The 12,987-nt window shown below is 40.4% G+C and overlaps 1 protein-coding gene across 2 annotated transcripts in view; it reads right to left on the reverse strand.

Moving 5' to 3' along the window:
- The window catches only part of dock1 (dedicator of cytokinesis 1), a 293,597-nt gene that overhangs the window by 82,141 nt on the left and 198,469 nt on the right, over positions 1-12,987 (reverse strand). For both annotated transcript variants that reach the window (XM_053640698.1, XM_053640699.1), the window contains exon 29: positions 12,552-12,646. In XM_053640698.1, the coding sequence (XP_053496673.1) occupies positions 12,552-12,646 (95 nt within the window). The remainder of the gene's footprint in view (positions 1-12,551; positions 12,647-12,987) is intronic.

Consider the following 12,987-nt stretch of genomic DNA (forward strand, 5'->3'; position numbering starts at 1 on the left):
CCCCTATAAATAATAAAAAATGTTAAAAAGAGAAACAAAATTGTAAAAATACATACATAAAACATTCTTTTTGACTATAGAAACTGACACAGTGCTGAGTGATGTCAAAACAAAAACAATACAAATATACTTATTCCTTTTCTGGCCACATGGAGTAAAATGTTCACAGAAGTGATCTCGGGACAGCCTGAGTGGTGAACGGCTGTAAAATGCAATCGAAACCTGAAATGCATTTTCAAATCCAGTTATCCACAGAACCACGGTGGTAAGGAGAATACGGAATGGCAAAAGAGGGGGCATGTTCTCTTTACCTATGAATACAGCCATGCGTCCATTATGAAGTCTTTATTAATGCAATTTCACATGCATTATTCAAGAAGTCCAATAAGGAAAATGACAGTTTGTTATATCCCACTACACTAATCACATATCCCACTACATAGGTTTAGTGCGTTTCTTTTAATTCTCCACTTCCTTCTTAACAAAGCTATTCATAATGCACTGTCTCAGTGTACTCGCACTCATGTACTGAATTAATGTGAGCCAAAATGTGTGTATGAGCAGGAAATTTCAATTCAAATACGAGTACTTTGTGATTCCGTATTACATGCCTATAGAGAAAGCGATGGAGTACGGAGGAAGAAGACGTGAAAGAAGGACGTGATGAAAACAGAGACAGAAAGACAGGTCCGCTGTTGTCACCCTGCTGGCGCTCTGGTACACTCGCCTCTGTTTGCACTCCTAATGAGTCAATACTGACGAGAGCGTAAGTCATTAACCTGTGCTGTAATCTCTCATCCACTGCATCCTCCGCTCCTCTTTCAACCCCTCTGCTAATCTCAGCAAGCATTCCTCACTCTATTTAGCCCAGACTTATCCACTTTGACTGTACGAGTCAGTTTGGTAGGTTCATCTGGAGCCAGGCAGGGTTCTTCGTGCAGTTCTGCCATGCTTCATTTGCTAGTTGGACGTCAATCTCTCCGGTCTGATCTACCTAAGGGTGAGTGTATATGCAGCTGCATGCTGCTTCACTGGGGAATGAACAGGACTACTAGCCAAGCACGAGGGACAGCTGAGGAGCCTAATAATTCAGGATGTGAAATCCGTTGTCACCTGGTCCATGTCAAAGGACAGAACATGGCTGCTTTTTTATTATTAATATCTATGGCTTGACTAAGCTTCTTCCTTTCGTCTTTGTGTTTGGACAGCACGGAAGATTACAGTCGAACTTTTGTGTAAAAGGTTGTAAGTAAAACGTAATAGAAAACAGAGCTAAAATACAGGTCTGGAACTTGCAAAAAATCACTGTATGCTACAGGCAGTAATAATTTTTTTTTTTAAAAAGTGACTAGTTCTTTGAAAATCGTAATGCTATATTATTTAGATTGTAAGATGCATGTTTCTCTGCTTTAGCAGGTGTTACATCTTAGAAGCAGGGCAACGTTTTTGTTGTAATTATTCCATTAGACTAAACATTTCCAAGTGCAAGTGACTGTAAGATATGCATGCTAGTCCAGGACTTATACGACGGTTAAAGGAAAGTACACTGGTTTAATGTTAGCACGACAATACAAAACATGACATAGCTGCACTATCAGAAATTAGCATAATAGTGTATGCAGGGAATACACAAACATTGAGCACTTAACGCATTAAATGAATCAGAAGTGACTAAAGATATTTTCCAGATGTATAGCAAAGATTTCAAGCTCAGTGCTGAACTACACAGCACTAACAAGACAAATTCTGGACCAGACTATACGAAAAAGGTCTCTGTGCTATAGAGGCAATACAAACATCAAGACAAAATTCTTCACAGGTAGGACTATACAGCTTGGCATGACTGCTTGGTTACAGTTTGGACAGAAATAGTTTAGTGGGCTAAAGTTCACTAAAGCAAGATAATTAGCTAACCTTTATCTAGCAAATTACTTGCTACTAACAATTTGTGCATGAAGCAAAGCAAACCTAGTGACATTATTCTCTTTATCCATTCAACATCATATACAGTTGAGGTCATACATTTACACACATGCAGAATCTGCAAAATATTAATAATTAAAAAAATAATAATAATAAGAGGTATGATAATAATTTCATTTTGTTTTTTTAGTTAGTTCTACCCGGAATAAGTTATTTCACATAACAGATGTTTACATATAATCCACAAGATACAATAATAACTGAATTGTTCAAAAGTTTACACACGCTGGATTATTAATAATCTGTGGTTACCTGGAGGATCAACGACTGTGTTTATGTTTTGTGAGAGTTATTCGTGAGCCCCTTGTTTGTCCTGAGCAGTTAAACTGCCCACTGTTCTTCAGAAAATTCCTCCAGGTCCTGCAGATTCTCTGCTTTTCCAGCATCTTCTGCATATTCGACCCCTTTCCAACAGCGTCTACATGATATTCAGATCCATCTTTTCACACTGAGGACGACCGAGGGACTCGTACACGACTATTACAAAAGGTGCAAACATTCACTGATGCTCAAGAAGGCAACACGACACATTAAGAGCCGGGGGGATGTAAACTTTTGAACAGGATGATCAGTGTAAATTGTTAATATTTTGTTTAAAATATTATATATATAAAAATATATATATATTTTTTTCCATTTAGTACTGCCCTTCAGAACCCACACAAGATATTTATGTCTCCCAAAAGACAAAATAGTAAAAATTCAATGTTAAATATTAACATTTTGCAGATTATGCAAAGCATATGCAAACTTATTATGTATATTCTTAAATATGTTGCAAACATATGCTATCCGTTAGCTAGTAGTGGCAAAGTGTTTTAGTGTGGTCATCAGCAGAGCTATCCATAACCAGTGCAATCAGGTTTGCTTTTGGGTTTTGGAGTAGACAGGGATATTTACAAAAACGCTGCGTGAACAGGAATTTTTTTTTTTTTTTTGACAATGGAAACTATGTTTTCAAAAAGTATCCATATAAGTCACTTGGAAAGAATTAAAATAAAAGAAACAAACAAAAAATTCAGAATAATGCATCTCTGGAGGCATGAAATGTGTCAAAGGGCATCACTTTTAAACTTGCCAAGCACACAGGTCTTTGCCAGCCTTGTATCATGGGCCACAAACGCGCCGAGTGTGTACAGGCACGGACACGGTACCTACCGCAGGTTTCTTGGCACTCAGGAGTACAATAACCCTGCATCACCTAGCAGCTAGTTATACAGAGAAATGTCAACGTGTGCAAATGAAAATCACCCTGTTTTTGTAAAGCGTGGCCTTGCTTTGGAGAAAGGTCACTCCCATGAGCAATAATGGCGGGAAAGAGCTGGGAAATGTGATGGATATGAAGGTTTCATAATCGGCGGAAAATGCTGAGGACATGAGAATAAATCCCTGGCCACAACATCACTTCCCTCTACGAGACTTTATGAAGGAATGCACGATATCACCAAGGAAATGAAGCATTAATAATACATGACTGAAGGTTACACAAAATGGACTCTAAAATAAGGCCAGCTGGGAGTGAGAACATAAACGTCACTTGCTGTTACATGATTCGGAAAGAATTCACAAAGGTCTACGTACACACTTAAACAAGCTTCGGGAAGAAGTGCGTACCCGGGTTATTACAGCTAAGGACTACAGGGATCAGAAAATGGAGCTCAGCAAAAGCGGCAGTGGAGTAAACAATAAAACTGGTTACACAGTCACGTAAACAGCACGTAGCGACGTAACCCGTTATGTCACCGTTCGTTTCTCTCGTCTGTGGAAACTCGTGCTCGGTTCGGTGGAAAAGAGATGCGGGTGGCCCTCGCAACTCCCCCGAGTCTCGCCTTCTCAGAGATGCTCGGACACACCAACCAGGAAGTGAAAAATCAGTGAGGAGGGGAAAGAAATTGAGGAAACCCATGCACAAATACAATTTTCATTCACTGCCTTTAGTCCTCGGAGTCACGTCAGCATCCGGACACGTCTTACCTCATGGGCATTTACACGCACGATGGTCATGTAAACACAACCACAACTGAAACTACTGTAAGTAGTTTGGATGGGCTGCGAAGCCTCATTTAAAAAAAAAAAAAAAAAAAAACCAACACGTATGCGCAAAGCCTCCAACCAGATCACAGAGACTCTATATTATGGGCAAACCAGAACACAGAGAGACGATGACAGACAGAATGAGAGAAAAAGATAGGCGCAGTAGTGTGTGAATGGATAGATGGAAATGCCACATGCGTTTTGAAGGCGAGAACAGGAATAAACAAGCAGACCGAATACAAGCGGCCGGATGAAAATGTATGGAGAGCCAGAGTTAATTTAGCACCTTGAAAGACAAGCTTTCATTCTGAGGTCTAAAAAAAATGAACAGGACACGGTGACTCAGAGGCGCGCTGACAGATCTGGTCTTCTTGCAGCACAAAAACCCCACGTGATGTAACAGTCTACCAGCGTGCAGTCACCGGCTAACAGAATACATCCCTCCTGCGCTGCTGGGCTACAGCCAGACGAGCGTGCATTAAAGTGGTCTAAAAATGGAGCACATCATCCAGTTCATTCAGATGATGCATCATCTGGCGTCTTCCAGCATCCAGCATGGACGGTAGCAAGAAAGATAATAAAATTAAAGTCGCTCTGTATTAAGAAAGTATGTTAGGGATGTAACAGAATATGAACACATTATTCAGAATGAACAGATAGTGTTTCCAAAACAAATACAGCTACACACACTATACTTTTTTTTTTTCCATACTTTTAAAGGGATCTAGTTGAGACTAGCGGCACTGTATGGATCAGGATTACGTGATCCCGAGGAACAAGTTAAAAAAAACAAAAACGAACAAAAAAGCCAAATACGAAGCTCACAGGACAAAAAAGGACTGCGTTGCAATACATGCGTTTGCAGCATTCATCTTTAATAACTGCCAGCTAAGCAACGTCGTGGTTTAAATTAAGCTAACAGCTTGTTTAATATTTGAGAAGTAGAACCAACGAAGTTCATCACAGTGTGGTACAAGCAAAAATAAGAACTGTGCAAATGGGATTTAAAAAAAAAAAAAAAAAAAAGTCATGCACACATCACGACTTAAGTCCAGTTACGAACTTGAGTGATGTAGCTGAGGTTGAGGAACTGTCAGAGTCGGAATTCACTCTGAATACAGCGTGAACAACTTTTCCACCGCTACGTTTTTTTTTTTTTTCCCTCTGCTTTCCAGTATCTTCTGTATAGTGCTAAGGTTCATAAAAGGAAACAATGACCCATTTCCTAATTAAATGCAAATACAAGTGCAGATATGGATATTAATAGACCTAAATGTACACTAAATGAGCAAAAGTTTGGACACTTGACCAATCACACTCATGTTCTTGTTGAGCATCTCATTCCAGATTTAGTCCCCTTTTTGCTGTGATAATAGCCTCCAGTCTTCTGGAAAGGCTTTCCACAATGTCTTAGATCGGTGCTCATTCAGCCACAGGAGCATTAGTGAGGTCAAGAACTGATGCTGATGACCATGTCTTTATGGCTCTCGCTTTGTCACCTCTGAGTTCCAATGAAAGGGAATCTTAATATAAAAACAATCTAGATAATCGTGCGCTTCCAACTTTGTGGCAACATTTTGGGGAAGACCCACATACAGCTGTGATGGTCAGGTCTCCACAAGCTTTTGGCCCAATAGTGTATGGAGATTCAGAGAGTGGGATTGCATTACTCCTTCTAACATATTAACCAATGTAGTACATGTCTAATATTCTGCTAACAGCACAAAGGTATATGCTAATTACACTGGGCTATAAAAGATTAAATGGTTTCTCGAGAGATTTTTTTTTTTTTCCATAGCTAAAGGGCTCTTAGCTTCCTAAAGTCTATTTGGGATCCCCTCTAATAGAGAAAGCCCTCTGCTGTAGGGTTCTACATAAACATTAAGTATTCCTCATGTGGGCAAACTGAATTAACCCTGGTTAAAATCCCATTTTATAACAGACTGATTTCAAGCATGTGTCAACTTAATTTCCATCCATCACATCTGTAGCATATGTGCGGTTTCCACTGACAAGAATATCAACGTCTCTCTGTACTGAGAAAACAAACAGAACAGCTCTTTAGTCAAAACTCACTTTTTTTACTCACTGGTAAATTCTCTTAATACATTTTTCAAAGATGCAGCTATATGATAACAGCTTATCCCAGGACTCACAATATGCTCCCAGAATCAGTTTATTTTTTGAGTCTGGCTTCTCTCAACGTCTCTTCCGTATGTCATCTCAGGGAGGGAGTTTTGTTTTTCTTGCCACGGTCACATCTGGCTTGCTCATCTGCATTTGTGTAATGAAGTCTAATCTTAAAGACTGCTATACAAATGTAATTGAATTGAATAGAATTAACAAGCCAAAACGACAACGATCACACTAACAGTAACGGTCTTCGGATGAGAAAGATATTTCAGAGAGGCTCATCAAAGCTGTTCCAGCTAACCTTTACTCAACCATCCAATACAGAAACAATACAGTAAATACATACTTTCAGCTTCTCGTGCCAGACAACGACAGTGGGAACAAAATGAAGAATCTCCAAAAGGAAGAATCCCACAGATGTAGATATTACTTTAGAAAATTGAGTTTTAAATTCAAGCTTCGCATAAATATTTACTGACCGTCTCGATGGCTGCCCTTCAACTTCCATTACAAGCTATCATCTTTAAGTCACTGCTATAAAAACTGGAGGGGGGGGGGGGTGAGAGAGAGAGAGAGAGAGAGAGAGAGAGAGAGAGAGAGAGAGAGAGAGAGAGAGAGTGTGTGTGAGTGAGTACAAAAAATAGACATGGACATGGAAGTGGATATTCCTGGCTGCCAGCAACAAATCAATCCACTTAGAGAAGATGGAAGGGAAAGAAGTCCATTTGAGGCACTGATTAAGACCAAGTGAACACCATAATCTGTTTTCCTTCAGCAGTGAAAGGAAAAAAAAAAAGTTGCATCTCTGAGATGGACTGAAAAGCAAAGTCACTGACTAGGACTGAAAGTGCTGCTCGCAGAGAAACCCACTTGGGTGATTAATTACAAAATCCAGGTGTTAATATGACCGTGTCAGAAATCACAGCTCTATTCTGAGAGTATTTCTTCACACGGCGAACCGAAAGTGGCCTAGATGCTTCATATGCGCTTTTACACTTGTTTAGTAATGCCCCAACAATTCCCAAACTAATCACCATCACCACTCACTTAATGACACATTTAAACATGTGGCCTCCGGTGTAAGATTTATTTATTTGTTGTTGTTGTGGGGTTTTTGTTTATTTTAAGAAAAGTCATCAGAAGTTAACTGCCTAATTGGAAATGACCAAATCCCAAACTGCAAAAGACCACCTGATGCACCTTTTATTGCATCATCATTACATTATCACCACCAAAAACACCAAGTCCTCCGTGTGAAATCTCTGAGCGGTGATGAAAACTCCCGAAATAGAGCCATCCAGCATTAATGCCTGGAGACAGCATACAGACGGTGGAACACAGGAGCAGCGCGGCAGTCTCAGACCTATTCCTCATGATTGAAGTAGAGGATGTCATGGCTCACGTTCCTCATGTGGGACATGCTCCAGGATAAACATTCTCCAGGTTGTTCTGTGTCTCTGTCTCCATCTACCCCTGAGTCAGTTGAAAATTCCTTCCAGGATGCAGATGTAACTGAAAATGAACACGATACTCGGACTGAAGAGATGACGTGTTCTAAATGGACTCGTACGCAAATATAAAGAATAGGTGCGCTATGGTCATTCGTACATTCTGAGACGCCGTTCCGCTCACCGCAGTTGTAACGAGTGGCTATTTAACATACCGTAGCTTTCCTGTCAGCTTGAACCAGTCTGAACATTCTCCTCTGACCTATTTTCCATCCACAAAACAGCTGCTCACTAGATGTTTATTGTTTCCTGCACCATTCTGTGTAACCTCTAGAGACGGCTGCGTGTGAAAATCCCAGGAGATCAGCAGATTCAGAAATTTTCAAACCAGCCCATCTGGCACCAACAACCATACCAAGGTCAGAGTCACAAAGATCACACTTTCTCCCCATTTTGATGTTGGACGTGAAGCTCTTGACCTGTCATCTGCATGATTTTCTGCATTCTGCTGTTACCATGGGAAAGTAGACACGGTGTATATTAAGCCTTTTATGTATAGCGTGCAGTGGGAGCTCAGTGCTTAAGACTATTGTGAGTTCAAAATCTCAACACCGTCAAACTGCCACTGCTGAGCCCTTGAGCACGGCCCTTAACCCTGAACTGCTCAGTCAGGAGAAAAAAATGAGCTAAGTCAAAGGTCAAAGTCAATTTATAGAGCACTTTTTTAAAAAAAACAAGTGCTTACCAAAGTGCTGTACAAACATAATCAGAATAAAACAGTAAACACATACAGCAAAACATAAAATAAGAACAAAATCATAAAAAAACTGCTCATATACCGAGTAAAGACTGGATTTAAAAGCAGAAAGTGCCTGCCTAACATGCAAAGGCAAATTATTCCAAAGTTTTGGGGCTGCAACTGCAAAAGCACGGTCACCTCTACTTTTCAGCCTTGCTCGAGGGACGACCAAAAGTACATGCTCAGAGGACCTAAGTGCTCTTGATGGAGAATGTGCTTGTATTATACTCAGACAGATATCTTGTGGATAGTCCATTTAAACATTTAAATACTAAAATTAAAATCTTAAAATCAATTCTAAAATGAACAGGAAGCCAGTGAAGGGAGGATAATATCGGTGTAATATGCTCCTGTTAACAGACGAGCAGCAGCATTTAGTTAGGGAGGCTTGGCTAATACCTACATAAAGCCCATTGCAATAGTCGAGGCGAGTCGAAATAAAAAAAAAAAAAAACATGTATAACCCTTTCAAAATCGTTAAAAGACAGAAAAGACTTGACTTTGGATAATTGCCTCAACTGGAAAAAAAAAAAAACACTAGATTTAATTACTGAATTAATCTGTTTATCCAGTTTAAAGTCACTGTGCATAACAACACCCAGGTTTGTTTTTTTTACGGTGGGTTTCACATATGGTTTTATGACACCCGAATCCAGATAAGGCGCTCCACGGACACCTCCGGGTACAAATACCACGATTTCTGTTTTCCCTTCATTAAACTTTAAAAATTTTAAGGCCATCCAGGCTTTAATATCCTCAAGACAGTCGAACAATGGTGCTATGGAGTTAGCATCTTTCCTTTTCAAAGGCAGATAGAGTTGTGTATCATCTGCAGAACAATGAAACAAGATGCCAGATTTCCTAAAAATTCACCCTAGGGAAAGCATGTATAAGGTGAACAAGATAGGCCCAAGAACGGAGCCCTGAGGGACTCCATACGAGAGAGATGCCGAGGTGGACAGAAAAAAACTTCTGTCAGACAGATCAGACCTAAACCAACCAGCACAGCACTTTTAATGCCAACACAGTGCTCCAAACAAGAAATTACGATGCTATGGTCTACAGTGTCAAATGCAGCCATAAGATCTAGGAGCATGAGAACAGCATAATCACCAGTCAGTGTCACTGAGTCAGAGGCTAGTAACAGATCTTTAAAAACTTTTAACAGGGCTGTTTCTTTGCTATGAAGGGATTTAAAACCAGAGTGGAAAAAAAACTACCCTCTGCGGATTCCTGTTTTGACTGATTAGCTTACTGGAATTACCCAGGTAAAAAGTTTTACTTAATGAAGCATGTGAGCTTATACTACTTGACTACATCATGTTCACCTTTGGGGAACATTGCACACAAACCCTAGAGAATTACAAGGAATTAAAATGATCATTTTACCCTCGCAATTTTCTTTGATACACGTAATGTCAGAGAACAAAACAGAATAAATATGTAGTGAAAGAGTTTTAAGGAAAAACGTCAATGAAGATCTTGAATAAACTGACTCCAAGAGAGAAATAACAAGAGGTGAAGGCTCCAGCAAACATCAGCAGTGAAAGTGGCTTATTATAAAAAGCTAACGGACTAGTCTTAGTAGCATATACTGTATGTGCGCGTATTTACATGTGAAACTGTTGCTCTAATGCATGTGTGACTAAAGATAAGAAGTACTGTGTGAATATGAAGCCATATTTATTTGAGCCTGTACGTCCAGCTTGTAGCGAAGGTTGTGACGAATGCCGAGGTCAACGTTTGTGCTCATGAGCATCTCCAGCAACCCTCGAAGGAAGGGGAGGTGAAACCTAAAATGATTATAGCTATTATACCATTTACCCTACCCACAATTTTACTGCGATGTAATCTATTCAAAAAAATCTGAGGCTGTAAACACACACTGAATTTAATTTGGACAAAGAGATTAGCCTTTTAAGTAATGAATCATGCACAATCTGATCAAGGACATGAGCTAAGAAAGTTAAATTAAAAAAAAAAAAAAAAAAGGTCAGTTTTGATTTCAGGGTCTTTGAATAAATGTAAAATCACAGCAGTGCCAAGATTGTTAACAAGAAAATCCCAGCAGGCAGAGAGAAAGAAGACGGCTCCAGAGAACTGCTCCATGCGAAAATTATAAATGATAACACGCACACTGGTTGGATTAATTCAACTGTTTGTTTATAAACAAACAGTTTAGTGTATAAACTTACTCCATATAACTATCACAGATTGTAACATAATGGCATAAGTGTAAATGCCCAGTCTGCAGTCCGTTAAAGTATATAAAAATACCTGGGGGGGGGGGGGGGTGGGGGCAGGGGTAACGATGCTGTTTTTACAGTATAATGTCCCTGTCCCTATACTGGGGCATTAGGACCAACACAGACCACAGGGAGAGCACCACCTGCTGGCCTCACTAATACCACTACCATCAGTAACCTTAGTTTTCCCCAGGAGGTCTCCCATCCAGATACTGGCCAGGCTGAAGCATACTGAAGCTAGGCTCAACTCTGCCTAGCTTCAGTGGTAAACCAGGTGAGAACTGCAGAGTGATTATGGCACTGATTCTTGTTTACTTCAGACACAAACTCTCTTTGAATAAATGGAGTGATACCAAATTTGACTCCCCCCCCCACTCGTGAATCGAGCACAAATGTCACGTACGCAAACAAGACTACATAAAGTTGAGATGCGACTCAGCCTAAACAGATATATTTTTCAGATTTAAGACCTCAGATCAAACTTTAATGCCTGGCAGAGAAAAATACATGTTTAAGACATTTTAATGGCGGTAAAATCAGGAGACTCAAACTTCAGAATTTTAAGACTTTTTTAATGATGTGCAGGAACCCTGGAACTGGGAACACAAAACAACTCGATAAAAAAATAAAAAAATATATACATACTTATTAAGTAGGCCTATGTGATGCAGACTAAACAAAGCCAAACAGTGCATGTAACCCTGCTCAGAAAGGCAAAAAAATTGCCCTATTGCTTCCTACTGGTTCAGAAGACTCAGAGAAAGTCAGCAAAGTGAAAGTAACCACAAATGTCTTTGACGACCTGTGTCCTTTCCCCTTCAGTGAACTGGCTTTTCCGCAGGGTGAAAATTATTCATGTTTGGTCTGACCAATGCTTCATCCGAGGAAGCAGAAAAGCACAGTTTTCAGGTGTCGCCTGTAACGCCTTAGCGCCGAGTCAAAAATGGTAAACTCCATGGCTACACCAAACATGTTGGTACCTCTGACATCAGCCCACTCTGCTACTGATTACATGCCTAATTATAGAACCAGAGCAGCGTAGACGAGAAACAGCATGTCCCGCTGGACCCAACAAAGCTCAAACAACACACCGTATACTCAAAACCCACATGCATCGCTTCGAGAAGCTCGAGCATGTTGAAAACCCAGCAGTGAAAGCATATGAGAACCTCTTCCGAGGTGTTCTTCCGGCTCTCGACAAGCTCGCAGCTCAACAAAAGAGAGAGAGAGAGAGAGAGAGACATTAATAAAACAAAACAAAACAGACAACAAAGTGTGAGCACGCTGCGTGTGGGATCAGCAAGGCTGGAGATTAAAATGCGAGGTATTTATAATTCATGCTATTGTTTGTGCAGCCACTGCACATCTGATAGAACTGGTGCGGAGGCCGCATGAGCGCCCCTGCCATTAGCATCCAGAAGGGAAAAAAAAATAATAATAAATTCAGAGCGAGCATGGAGGGGAACACAAAACAGTTGCCCACTTCTGAGAGCTGTTTCTAAGCAACGGGAGGGAGGAGATAGAGAGAGAGAGACAGAAAGAGAGATAGATGGGGGGGTATCTTGGAATAATAATAACAATAAGTTTTTCTTTTTAATTCTCATATCTGTCATGCCCCTATGAGCTTCAATTTCTTCCAGATATTTACATTATATGTCCGTTCTGCAGTTCTGTAGCTTGATTATGTCCTCTTTTGCTTCAGGAAAAGCTCAAATTTACATTTACTTACATAGAGTCCATACAATATAGAAACTAGTTCCGACTAATCGTAGCTCCGAGGGCTTGCTGCATTGTTTCCATCAAAAGTGTTTGCCCCACCCCCGACCCCGCAAACAAAAACTCGCACAAGAGCAGTGATGTGAAAACACAGAGGCCTGGCGCTGGACACTGGAAGCAAGCTGCACTTACTTGTTCTGCATCATGTTCATGATGACCCAGTCAGTGGGGTAGACATTCTTCCCGATGAGGTCTTTGAACATGATAAATGTTTCCATTAAGAAGTCCTGTAAGGGAAAGGAGGGAGTGTGTGAGATGAAGCACTACTCCATAGCAGCCTGCGCCGAAGGCTGCGCACATGCACACACACGATATAAATCCGAGGCAGCGGACAGCAGGTGCATCGATTTGAAATTGCCCTTTTTAAAACTCATTTCAAAATGAGTTTAATACTCGCTCGGTAGAACCCTTCAACCTCCGTTGTTTGAAATCAACCGGAAGTGCTGAACTCAATAGGGACCAGCTGTGTCTAACTCGTTGAGAGCATTTATAGACCAAACCTGAAGGACAAACACAAATACATGTGGCGAAGAGTACAGTCACATCACTGAATAAACAAATAAATAAC

Source organism: Ictalurus furcatus, chromosome 13 (genome assembly GCF_023375685.1).
Source record: "Ictalurus furcatus strain D&B chromosome 13, Billie_1.0, whole genome shotgun sequence".
In the NCBI taxonomy this organism is placed as follows: Eukaryota; Metazoa; Chordata; class Actinopteri; order Siluriformes; family Ictaluridae; genus Ictalurus; species Ictalurus furcatus.